At 37.2% G+C, this 14,023-nt stretch overlaps 1 protein-coding gene across 1 annotated transcript; it reads right to left on the bottom strand.

The window, feature by feature from the left end:
* Positions 1 to 8,507: 8,507 nt before the first annotated feature.
* LOC116247515 (AT-hook motif nuclear-localized protein 23-like) lies at positions 8,508 to 12,786 on the bottom strand. The gene is made up of 2 exons (XM_031619693.2): positions 11,266 to 12,786; positions 8,508 to 9,515 (listed from the first exon to the last, which is right to left on the bottom strand). Exon 1 carries the CDS (start codon positions 12,349 to 12,351, stop codon positions 11,419 to 11,421), a length of 933 nt encoding a protein of 310 aa, XP_031475553.1. The 5' UTR covers positions 12,352 to 12,786; the 3' UTR covers positions 8,508 to 9,515; positions 11,266 to 11,418.
* Positions 12,787 to 14,023: the final 1,237 nt, after the last annotated feature.

The raw sequence follows: 14,023 nt of genomic DNA, 5'->3' as shown, positions 1-14,023 counted from the left end.
CACTTTGGAGACAAAGAGCTTATCATGTTTTCATGCAGAACTGGTTCCTATTCACAAAATTAGTTAAAGTATGTACTTAATCATAAGAGCTATATTAATAATCTACTGTCATGCAGTGTTCAGATGGCAGTGATGGGATTGATATAGATTGTCTTGACGTGTGGATCTAAACCCACACAAGTGTGTGATTTCCAAGTAGGACAAAAGGCACTTCTCCTTTATTGTAAGTAGAGTTGGTTCACATTTATATATTTTTCTAAAATAAATGTATGCTAAATTGAAATGTTTTTCTTGTATTGCAAACTAGATTTAGAGGCCAAGCTTCACAACAGCAAACAAATGCACATATTGGTGATGTACTTTCACTTGAGCTTCCAAGGACTATGTTGGGCCTTCTTGTACATATGGGTTTGGTGCACATGTTGGAGATCTTGATGGGTCTAAACCAAACTGGAAGTCGCTTATGCTACAAAATGAAGCATTGGAGCATATAATAGAACATCTAGAGCGGCTCATGGAGCCATAAGGGTGGCTTGATGATGATGCATAAGACTTGGAATCACATTAATTTTTTGTATTTATTAGATGAAAACACATTTCTTTTTTGCATTTGGACAAAATCAGGAAATCATGTTTTCCTAGTTTCACATATGTTTTCTTCTTATACTTTCAGTTTATCTCCTATATCAGTTCTTGATTTCTATAAGCTAATTTGCAATGTCATTTTTTACATAACAATTTGATTTGGCATGTGGAATAATATTGGAACTCCAAAGCATCTTGGTATTCCAGTCGACACATACTCTAAAGCTCTGGCAGCCAGGCTGGGACTGAGCTTGTGGACTAGAGAAAGTGGATTGCAAGTCAATCTTATAGGGCCAATCATGCTATGATGTAGATATGGTTCTGGCTCATGTTTGATATGCTTTTAATGCTTATTACCTAGAAATGCATGAGTCCTGGTAGCTGTGATTTCAAGGGAATAGCTTCCATCACCACTATGGATCCAAGTAAGCAAATATATTTTCCACATGCAAGTCTAGTTTGGTGCTTGTGTCGAGGTTAGATAAAGTGGTGATACATCATGGGGCATCTAATGAAACAACAGGATAAAAGAATATCTCATTAATATTTGATTCAAGATGTTACAATCTAAAAATGTTACATATGGTGACTCTTTGATAGCTCAATCAAGTTTAGAGGACATGTGGATAGATTTTGCTGGCACATTTATTTGAACTCAAGAAACAACTTCATGAACTGTCTCTTCCAATTTAAGGTCATAAACTTCACTATCCAAAATATTTAGGTTTGCTTCATCAATAATTTCATCTAACATAGTTTGTTGACTTTGTATGTCAAATAAGTCTCGAAAATCTCACTTTTTCAACAAGTTGCCAATTTATGTTAACATGATCTTCTACACAAAAACTTGTCTAACTTGAGATGCGAGCAAAAATGGTTCATCATCCATACATGTATGTTGAGAGTTGACACACATGAAACCAAACTCATCCTTCTTCGTGCCTATAGAATGTGAACATAAAACATCAAGCCCATTACATTTAAATAAAATGAACTTCAAATCTCCATAACAATTCACTTCAAAGATATCTTTAATGATACTGTAGTAGGTAACTTCACCAATAATTAGATTTTTATCTCTTGCATCGGAAAAACTAGAAGTTGGTACATTGACAACAATGCCACTATTTATAACAAAAACCGTTTATAATAAAGTCATTATATTTCTTCACTACTTTCTTAGGATATTGGGAGAGTCAATTAACTTCATCATTCAGTTATTGACTTGTACTCATTTGACGTAAGTGACAAATCTATTGCAAATAAGTGTTTATATAAAATATATTAAAAATATAATTACAAGTAATGTCTAATATGTAACTTGCATGATCTTGAAACCATTATGGAAAGTAAACCGTGTGTAATTGCTCAAACTCATGAGGCCTTATATAATATTGTCTTCTCATCAAGTCTAAATGTTACCCATTGAAAAAACTGATATACTAGTCAAAGAAGTATGTACAATCATTCCAAATGAACATATATATATATATATATATATATATATATATATATATATATATATATATATATATATATATATATATATATATATACACACACACACACACACACACATACTTGTTGGAACATTTGGTTGTCTATATGCTCTCAGGAATGGCCTTTTCTCATGCTTGTGGAACTTTTTGTTGATCCAATGTCTTCATAGTTTCTTTCAGACCTATTAAAGCATGTTTCTATTTCATGTAAATGCTTGGAACAAAAAGTCAAACTTTTTTCTGTCAAATATACTTCAACAATGGATCTGTTTGGTTGACTTTTATTTTACACATAAAATTTGAGCTTCATCAAATATCTTAAATTTAAAGCACATCGTCAAATCAGTATCAATATTCTATAAAAAATTATAAACTACAGCAGCAAAATAAATACTTTTTTTCACTTATCTTTCAATGGAATACATCTAATGATATTATACATGTCCACCTAGTAAACTTCATAGGCTAATTGAATAGGCAAGTAGATCATAATATCAATAAAAGTTGGGGGAAAAATTTTTCTCCATATGATATAATGTCAAATATAATTTGCTCCTCCAAATGCTTCAATTCATTTTCTTTTCTAATTTTGTACATAATCCTTTAAAGAATATGTAGAACTCAATCAACATTGTACTTATCTTATTTGTTAAAGATCTTCATATGGCTAACAGACGAAATTGATGAATTAACATATGACAATCATAACCCTTTAACCTTGAGTCCTTATAGCTTTTCTAATGTAGACACTATGAAATATTTGATGCATAACCATCTAAAATTTTCAAATTCTTAAAGACATTGCAAAATATTGCCTTTTCTTTTATGCTTATAGTAAAACATGCAAAAGACAATAAAACCTTCTCAATTTCCTTACACTCTTGTTGATAAAATTGTTGCCTTACATTCATTGCTTGTAGGTTCAAACAAGAATTGTAATGATATATTTTCTTTCCTTTTATATTTAAAAATGTACTAATAATATTCTCACATACATTTTTTTATATGCATTACTTCCAAGTTGTGACGTAATAAATTGTCTTTCTAATATGACAAAGCAAAAAAAATACTATTTTTTTTAATTATATGGCAGTTGTCCGTGTTTCACTTCTTCTAGTGCATGAATTCTAGAAAGGGGTGGAGTAGCACATCTCAATTCCACGGTCCCATCAAATATTCATATATATATATATATATATATATATATATATATATATATATATATATTAATGTACATGTAAAAAATTTTGATGACACATGTAACATGTTTTTTTACTATTTTGCAAATGATAAGATAGTGTATTTTTTTGACATAAGGACATGCTAACTTTTCATTTACACTCCATCCTGATAAATCTCCATAAGCTGGAAAGCCATTTATTGTCCATAACAAAGCTGCATGCATTTGAAAACATTGTTTTTTGCTTGCATTATAAGTTCATTGTCAACATCTCATAGTAACTTCAATTCATCAATTAGAGGTTACAAATATACATCTATCTTTTCTCTAGGAGAAGTTAGCTCATAAATTAACAAAGACAAAACCATGTATGGCTGCCTCATACACATCCATGGTAGTAAATTATATATGACAAGTAATGACTGGCCAAATGTTGTATGATGTGCTCAATGTACGATAACGGTTGCTAGACTGAGCCAAACATTATGACCATACAATGCAAAAGAAGAATACAATTCATTGAAAGATCTCCAAGATAATGAATCAACATGATGTCTTAGTATACCATCTTTAACATGTCTTTCATCATGTCATCTCATGTCTGAAGCAGTTTTTGAAGATGGATACAACCTCTAGAGCCTAGGAATTAATGAAAAGTGACACAATGTTTTAGCAACTCGATGTTTACTTGATATTTCATTAGCAGTATTATTTCTTTGTTCTGCATCTTCTTTCCATCTTGAAGCTTCAAAAACATCACACTTTTCTTTACCAACAGATTGGTTTCAAAATAACATACAACTATGAGGACATGCATCTATCTTTTCACAAGTCATAATGCTCGAACATTGTTTTTCATTTCATAAAATGACTTTGGTATTTACACATTCTTAGGAAATGCTTATTCTAATAACCCCAATAGCAAATTAAGTGATTTATTGCTCCATCCATACAAACAGTTTATGCCATATAACTGAATAATAAAAGACAACTTTAGATTTCTTGCATCTTGTAAAAATCTTCATATTCTATGCCATCATCTATATGTACATCTTCCATGTCATCATTTACATGTCATGAATTATATCTTTTGAATGGACACTAAATGCATCTCTAATCAACTCATCCATGCTACTTTCATCACTTTCTGTAGTTTCATCATGCTCACTTTGATATTGCAACATAGACTCACCATAATAATGCCAACGTGTATAGTTTTGCACAACATTGAAGCATATTATGTGATTAAAAGTATCTTTTGCTGGTTGATATAAACAATTGTTGCCCTTTACATAAGGACACCATATTTTTCTAACAACTACCACACTGTTTATTAAGGCAAAAGTGATGAAATCTTTAACTATTTTCGTATATTCAAGGTTTGTTTTGACAAAGAAAAATAATGTTTCCAACAAATCTTAAACTTGATTAAAAAGCCATATATTGTAGTAAAATAAAATAATTAACATTTTGCCTATCTTTTTGCATCCAACTTCGATCTTCCATCTTCAAGGTTGTTGTTTGTACCCTCGAAACGACAATCAATTATTACAAGTATTTGTTGTTTGTACCTCCCAAAACATTAAATTTACAAATCAATAAACTCCAAAGAATATAAATAGTGCTTCAGAATAACTATATATATATATATATATATATATATATATATATATATATATATATATATATATATATATATATATATATATATATATATATATATATATATGCATGACTTGAAGGAGGAAGATACATATGGCACCCACATGGCACTCTATAATAAGCATTTCATCTGATCACATAGAACCCACAACACTTTTTTTTTTACAAAGAACTCAATACTCGCTAACTCTAACACAAAATTACACTTCAACTCTATAAAATCAACAAAGAAAGCACTTAAATTATACGACTAAAATACAAACTAAAGCAAAACTCATATGAAGATCATACCAAATTAATAATAGAAAAAGCTGACTCTCAAAAGGCAAATAGTTTCTGATGTTAATTTGACAGTAAAAAAATTTGTAAGAGCAGGAGGTAAGGGAAGTGAAATATTGCTTATCCTAGTGCTGCCAATCGACAAGATGACAAAGAAGAGTTTGTAGTTGCCATCATAAAGAATAATGTCCTAACGCCAGGCAATAAGATCCAAAGAATCAACAGAAGAAGCAAACCCAAGCTCCTTACAGCACACAATCACAAAAGTCACCTTGTGGAGAAGAGCTCTGATTGTTTGTTAAGAGTAAGGGCAAGAAAACTAACAAATTAAGAAAGATATGCAATCATTTAAAGAGGTTTGGTTGCTAAATGTGTCACTTATATCCTCTATTATAAATTAGTTCACACTCATTTTACCACATGTGAGTTGTGAGGTTTCTATATGTACTGCCTCTTCATCATTATAATTACAGGTATATAACTTAAAATCAGCATTTACATCATGACTGCCGTTTTCGTTTTGCTCGTTTGAAAAATACTTCAATTTTTTGCTTTCAACGCTAGCTGTTTTCTTTAATTGGCTGGGCTTGTATTGATTTCCAATAGATGAGATCTTTCTGTCATTGTCAATTCCTTTCTTTTACCAGGTTGGAACTGTTTTGATCTGGGTCCTCAACGTCTTGCTTGTTACCGTTGACATACACAGACGATTTGGACCATAGCTAGGGCTTAAACTAACAACAAAGTGATTTGAGATGAGACAGCTTCATAACATGCCAGTTTTCATCTCTATATTTGGAGACTTGTTGACCGCCATTAACCCACTTAGGTAACGATCTTGACTTTCACCTATACCAATATTGGACTATGTAAACTATGATCCATATATCTAACAGTGAAGTAGTGACCTACTATATTCGGCAACAAGCGCCAATCATCACCTAGACAATTCGAAGGAAATTTTAACCTAATAGCTTCACCAGAGTTAATGCGTCAGCTACTGCATTACATGTCTAACCCTTCTTCAGCCTTCTTATTGATCATTAGCAAGACAAGCGTTTTCTCCTCACCTATAGACTAGTTCGTCGTTGTAAACTTGGAGGGGAAATTGCAAAGAAATCATCACCCCATAATTTTTTAGAAAGCTTGGTTAGCATTGCATATTCATCAACATGACGAAGTTGGCAACATCTAGATGACTATCAGTTCAGCATTCGGTTTAGAACGCAAGAACTTAATGAGCAACAATTCCATCACCTGTGTGGATAGACACAAATCCATATGAAAAGTATTTATTTTTGGAATATTTTGTTGCCAGGGTGCTTGTCTACAACTGTAAACTGTTCTTGTGAAAAAACTACGACTAGGGACTTCATTACTTTAAACATAAGAGAAGACCACATCCAAAGACCATAACAAAGTTGTCTAGAGTCTTTCAACGACTTGATTTTTACAAAAGAATCTATGAGGCGACATCTGGCCTGCAGCGGGCATGTTTTGACTACAACTTGTAGGACTGAATTTGTGTAAAAATAGCATTGATTTTGCTTCAAAACAATTAAGGGAGACAAAGGCAAGATAAAAGTGAGGGACATGCTTGACTGCCCTTTCGTCATTGGAACTGGCTAATTCAATCCAGAAATTCCATACAATGTTGAAAATTAGAGTAGCAGTTTATGGGAATGAAAATTTGTGACTTGAAGAGTGTCACGTACCAAGGGGATGCTGTGACTTGAAAATTGGTAAACTTGTGACTCAAACTCATCGACTGAAGGCTGGGTCACAGATAAGAGAGTTGACTCACCGATCCAGCTAATTTGGGTCATAAAATTTGTTAGTGCATTTCTTAATCTAGGTGCGTAGGGAGTTAATGTTTGGTTATTTCATCAGCTAAAACTGAATAACTTGTAATCTGAGTATTTGAGTATATTTTATTAAAGTTTATGCTATTTTGCAATCCAATAGATAACGAACTTCAATATTCAATACTACACGTAAAAAAAAAAAACATGTAAGTAGTTGACAATCTTACATGACTCATTACTAACGCTGCACGTGAGCCAAGTTGAGTTTGACCTAAGCAAGCTCGAATTCGACTCAGCTCAAAAGGTTTGAGCTCGAGCTCCATAGAAAAGGTTTGATGTTGACTCAACAGTGTAACTGTTGAGCTCAAGCTCAACTTGTTTAACTTGCTTAACTAATTTCTGTTAATCATGTCTTGTTTCTTTTAACTCATTACCTCATTTAATTCATTTAATTGCTACTCGTTTAACTATTTCTCATTATATTTCAACATTCATTATGCAGTTGAGATGAGCTGCGTTTAAATAAGTCAAGTAATTCAAACTCGACTCATTTAACATTTGGAGCACGCATTTGAACTTGAGCTCAACTAGTTTATAAATGAGTCGAGTTCTAGACGAGTTTTGACAAGTGAGTTCAAGTCGAGCTTGAGCTGGCTCGACTCATGCAGCCCTTCTCGTGACTGGTAAATGGAAGATCCTAGCTGATTCAAGTGACTTACACCTCAGAACTTGCGAGTTTGCTAAATATGATCAAGATTTCACTAACTTTTTTACATATTTTAATTTGTTTTAATTTTTAAATTACTTTATGTGTATTTTTCATTTACAATTTGATATATTTTCTTTTGGAGACTGATGTTCAAATATTTTTGGCTTGAGAAACCAGTTTTTATAACACCTTGTCTTTATTTGTTGCATTTGTTGCAGGTTTTTGTTTTGAAAAAGCAAGCGTCATTTAGAGCCGGCTCCAGACCACATTTGGGCAATCACGCCTCTCCAACACAAAGTAATTCAGAACTATCCAAAGAAGAGCATGTTCTGCCCACGCATCAGGGACATGTGGGTTGGTATAGGCAATTACCAACAACAGTCCCAATATATTTTCATATTAATACCTCTTTTCTTTCTACTTATTTACATACTAACTTCCCCTTTAAAAGTAGCAAACTAGAATGTAAATGCCCCTCATTCAAATATTTTTAGCTTCACCACCGACTCTGACTGCAAAATTATTGGTATTGCATTAAAAAAAAATCCACACTTGTTCCGTTAAACCATATGTTTGGGCAGCCAGACACATCTAAGAGGATCGCTGCAACCATGAACAAGATTAACGGCGTCAAGTACAGCGCTTGGTGTTGAAGACATCTGCAGGAAAGTTCACCCTTCACCACCTTCAACTTCCTATCGATCATCAACTTCATCAAACTGCTGGTCTTAAAGTATAATAAGAGAAGCACGACTCCAATAACAAATTATCAATCAATCGCAATGCGAAACATCTTTTGAAAGAAACACAGTCTTGTGAAAGAAACAACAGCGAGAACGGAACGGACAAACATCTGCAATATTATACGTTCGGTTCTTCCGCTAGCCACATGGACTTGAAGACAACGGAAGAGAAAAGTGGGAATCTATCTACACTTGTGTTACATCTATTATCCCAACGTTGTCACGCTGGTACCAAAGACTGTAGAGAGAGAGGGAGAGTTTGACTGCCCTTTTCTTGAAAACTGGGGTATAATTATTCGCACCCGCGTGACATGTGCACACCAATCGTTGCAGCTGTCAACTCCACAAAGCAGTAGCATGTTCCCAAGATCAAGTTTTTTTTTTTTTCTTTTGTTCGTGGAGGAGGAAGGAAGGTATGGTCCCTTCCCCCTTGAGCACTGAGCTCTAGAGCTTTCCTCACGTATGTGCCGCATCAATATAAAAATGGAGACGGCAGAAGGATTAAAGGGATTGGTTGCAGAAAAGGGATCGACGGAGATCTGGAAAGATCAAAACGACAGCCTGTTTGCCTTCCTAAAAGAATCCTACTGCTTCTTCAGGAGAAATACATTATACATGTATTCCCGTCTTCTTCATCGATGGGCTCACCACGCAGCTTTCGCCAATGCAGTAGCTCTCGTCTGAGACGAGCTTAACCAGATGATCACAGCTTCAGGCAGAACCATCACCACTACTGTTTGCACTTTGTTCTCATCAGCCGTCACGGTTAAAGTGTTAAACCTCCTTTTGTATCTCTATGGCCATGGTGAAAAGGAATCTCATTCTCGAGAAACCTGTATTAAGGGAAAAGTGAAATCTGAGCTCCGGAAAAGGCAGAAGACAGAAAATTAATTCAGTTTCCGACTGTCGCAGTTGCTGTCAATGCTAGCTGCTGCTCTTCCTTTTTTTGTCTTCTCCTTGCTTTCTTCTTCCTTATAGCTCGTCCTCGTTGAGTCTATGATCCAAGAACTCACGAATCATGGCTGATTATCTCAAGAATAGCCCTCCCCAAATCTGCAAATGCAGTTGAAGCTGCTTTCATCAAATCAAACAGATAGATGTCGCCACACCACCGCTAAGTTGTTCACTAATTTCAAGAGTAGATATATAATATACATATATATTATATAAACGTGAATTTAGTTAGCCTTTACCATAGCTACGTGACATCCTTCGTATCTCTTAACTTTTACAGTGATGAAGAGGCGGCAGGTTACTTAGGCCTGCCCAGCAAATAGATAAAAGAAACAGAAAGAAAAAAAAAATGCGAAAAAACATGAAGTGTGAAAGAAGAAAGGGTTATGTGGTGAGAATAACGAAGCTGGCAAGTTACGGTTTTCCACCATTTGAGTTAAAAGGTTTTTTCAGCACACTGTAACCTCCTTCCTCGCCCTTTTCTTCAAAAAAAGAGTAAAACTGTGAAAGTACAGTGCTCATGCGGTGTAGTACCCATCGTCCTCAGAGGATTATTTCTGGAAAATGACAACCGCTTTTTTTCCTGACTGTATCGTTCGTACTGTGATCGTGTGGCCGTGATACCGCAGACAGTGAAGAGAGAGGGAGGGAGAGAGAGAGAGAGAGGACGACTGCTCTCAATCTTTTTTTGGCCTGGCAGGCTTCCATCAACATCACGGAAAACTTGCTCTGTACAGGACACTCCACCTGTACTTGTGCTGCTCTACCCTACCCAAGATCACAATAAAAAAAACAAAGAGGTGAAATTTGAAAATGGGATGGGTTGTTCACATATTTATAAATATGAACACAAAAGAATGGTTACACTGACTCGGAATCTGCTACCATCTCAAATCTGCGAAAATATAGTACTGAGCTGGAATTTTCTTTCTTAAAACATACAGTGGTTACCTGTATTTACCACCATGTACAAGGGAGATAGAAGGTATAATAGGGTAAATATTACTAAAAAAGAGATAGAAGGTATAATAAGGAATATATAATTAAAAAACACAGGAACCATTTATTGGTTTTTCTTATCCATTATCTTTAATATTTTATTTTAACTTCTTCTGTCATCATCATCAGATTACATTTGTACTTCAATATATATATATATATATATATATATGTGTGTGTGTGAAAATATTCAACATATCTTAAACCTAAAACCACAGAAGCACTCGGGCCCTTTCATCACCTCGTATGTTTCAAAATATATATCCTTTGCAACCATCTATGTCGAAAAACAACAATTTCCCTATACAAAAAGCTTCTTCCAGGGAAAAATGCAGTGTCTGCAACCGAAGAACAAATATTAGGACCAATGGTCTAAAAACCAAGAAGGAAGAAACTCTGAAAGGAGAACCTCAGAAACAAGCTACAATGCCAAAGAATAATATCCTTGTGCTTACAATGGAAACACCAAACACAACAAGACCACACTAATTCCTCCCCATGAGAGACAAAGAACTCATTAAAGCGAAAGAAGAAAGAAGAGTCTATTGGTCACACAGCTGCATCAGCATCCATAAATAAAGCTCAATCTATCCAAGACAGAGAAAGGTGACTCTCAATAAATTAAAATCACACCAAATTAATATCCATAAATGTACTTATTTTCCCTTTGAAACCTCTTCTGTATAACAGCAACCGCTGCAGAGAAATGAAGATACACAGTCTTACCCCATTTGGGGATGAGGGGCAACAATTAACATTAAATTTACATAACCACCATCTAAAAATTCCACAACAATAAAAAACAAGATCATACAACAAGCTAAAGAAAAAACACGTAATTTTCAATTACCTGGCGTTTGACCACCCTTTTCACCATCTCCCACTTCTCATCCCCAATTCTCCATGAGATGAGATGAGAGAGAGAGAGAGAGAGAGAGCAGGCAGTCTGGTTTTCACATCCACACAAGAGAGGAACAGATCTGATGAACATGAAGTCTTTTACTCAGAAAGGTGGTGGCCTGGCAGCGGCAGTTGGAGGCCAAGGGTAGGCGTCAGCTGGGAACTGGCAGTTCGCCATGCTGGTAGGCATGTTATAGAAGGAGAGAGCCGAGATGTCGGGCATCTGACCACCAGCGATGACCGACGACTGTGACGCCGCCGCTGCGTGCTGCATCTGCGACGACGAACGCTCATCCTGCTGCTGCTGCTCCGCGTCCTCCTCCTCCTCCTCCTCGAGCGGCAGCCGCTCGTACGCGACGTTCATGAAGGAGGCGGCCATGAGAATGACGGGGCTGGCCGCCATGAGCGGGCCCGCGACGATGCCCCCCACCACCTGACCCTGCGCCCCCGCGAGGAAGATGGTGAGGCCCGTCGAACCCGGGGGTGCGGGCGGCGGCAGGAAAGAACCGGAGAGCGAGAGGATCTCGAAGCGGCCAGGAAGAGTCGCCACTGACCCCGGGGCGGCGGGCTGCCTGAGCGTCACGTTCGAGACCGACCCGGCGCCGCTTATCACGGAGACCCCTCGCTGCCTCCGCCGCGCGTACGACGCCACCGCCTCCACCACGTCTGCCCCCGTCGCTATCTCCATCACGTGCGACCGCAGCGCGTTCGCGCTGTCCCTTGTGATGATGATCGGTGGCTTCGGCTTGTTCTTCGATCCCGGCGGTCTCCCCCTTGGTCTCCGGCCCGATACCTCCCCTCCTCCTGCCGTCGTGGTGGTGACGGTGGTCGTCGCCGTTTCTGGCGAGTGCTTCTCCTCGTCGTTGTCACCTTCGCCGTCATCGCCTCGGCCGCGCTTCCGGCTGCTGCCATCGAGCTGAGGTGGGGAGGCGGCGGAATCGGGGTTCTGAAGGTGCAAGTCCGGGCGGAGAAGGTGGTGCGCATAGTGGGAAGCGGCGGCGGAGGAGGAGGGGGATCCCCGATCCAGCCCCGCCATGGCTCCCACATCAAGCCTTCTCTCCCACCACTTGCTTGCCAGCTCTACCTTTTTAATGGCGGAACCCGATCAGAAAGAGACAGAAAGGAAGCGAAGGAAGAAATAGGAGGCTATCGAAGGAGGCTCAACACAAGAAATTAGATCGTAGCGAGTAAGACCCACAAACCGATTTCTCCTCCCTCAGCATCAAAATCAATCCCCACACAGATTCAGAAGAACACAGTCTCTCAAACCCTCTCTCCGCCACATGAGATAAGAAGCGTTTAGGGTGCAAGTTTTTCTCCTTTTTGAAGAGAGGGATATTTTGATAAGCCTTGTGTAAGCTAGCGTTGTGTATATGGACTGTAGAGAGAGAGAGAGAGAGAGGAGAGAGAATTCTTTGCCTAATGCACTGTAGAAGAGAAAGAGCGAGAGCCCTCTTTGCCTATTGCATTCTACCGTTTCCAAGTAGTAGAATACAAATTTTGTGCTTATTTATGTTCAGAATAACATCATTAAATATAAGTTGTGATGTATTTAACAGGAGCAGTAAAAACTATACGGTCGTCAATGATTGGTTGAACGAACGGTAGGGACAGTGGCATCTCTGTTCTGAGACTCCACTGTTCCACTTGAATCGAAGAGAGAGAGAGAGCAGCCATACAGTGGCCCTGGTCTTCTTAGTGTGAGGACAATCTAACGGCTAGGTCTTCGATAATTATGAAACTGAAAATCCTGAGAGTGACGTCTCGGGTTAAAATTAAGGCTCAAAAAGAGTTGAAATTTCTTTTGGAAAAAGTTAGAAATTGCATAAAAAAAAATTGAAACGGGGAATAAATTTATTTATTGCAATCGGAATATCAGTCACTATTGTGGCATCAATTCGATAGCCGCAATTAATTCCTTCGTAAAACAGCTGCACTGATTATATAACGAAGAAATTAGCGAATTGTCACTTGTTCTTTTGGGTTATCTGGCAAGGGAAAAAAATACAAAAGCGTTACTGTGAAAAACTGTTCAAATGATCAAACTAATAATTCTAGTCAACTTCCTCAGCTGCTTGTGGGCAAGAGCCTCAAGAAATGTACGTAATTCTGCACGGAAAACTTGCAATTGCACTGTGGAAGTCGGTTTAGTTCGAGTGTTTTTCCAAACTTTCGACGACAAAAATGTGATGATCCCGTTACTGCGAACGCCACGCGGCCCACTCCTAAGCTTACTAGGTTTTTATGTGTCAATTATATTTTATAATAACTGAAAAACCATTAGTTTAAAAAATTTCAACATTTTGTTAAAACATCCAAAAGCTACGTCTGATTTGTGAATATATTTATATTTAGAAATTAAGGTGCTGACTACATTAGAACGAGAACAAAAGGAAAACTGAAAAGTAATTTTACAAAAATGATGCAATCGTAGTGCGTCCTTGTCCGATCCCTCCTTGTAAGAGCTTTACCGTGGAAGTTTACGATGCAAAGGGTCGGAATATTGAAACTTGAGGTTGTGTCAGTTGGTTTTACTTTTTTCAACAAGACCTCCCCAACCGCCTGTTCTTTCGAGGAGGTGTTCAATGCTTTGTATGAGATAACCAATTTGATGACAATGCGATATTTCTTTAGTGCGAAGTCTCCTACCATCCATATTTCTCCCCTCAGCCGGAGTACTATGAAACAACTTGTTGACTACTTTATAT

The sequence above is a fragment of the Nymphaea colorata genome, chromosome 1, assembly GCF_008831285.2.
Source record: "Nymphaea colorata isolate Beijing-Zhang1983 chromosome 1, ASM883128v2, whole genome shotgun sequence".
In the NCBI taxonomy this organism is placed as follows: domain Eukaryota; kingdom Viridiplantae; phylum Streptophyta; class Magnoliopsida; order Nymphaeales; family Nymphaeaceae; genus Nymphaea; species Nymphaea colorata.
This window is presented reverse-complemented; position numbering and strand designations above follow the sequence as displayed.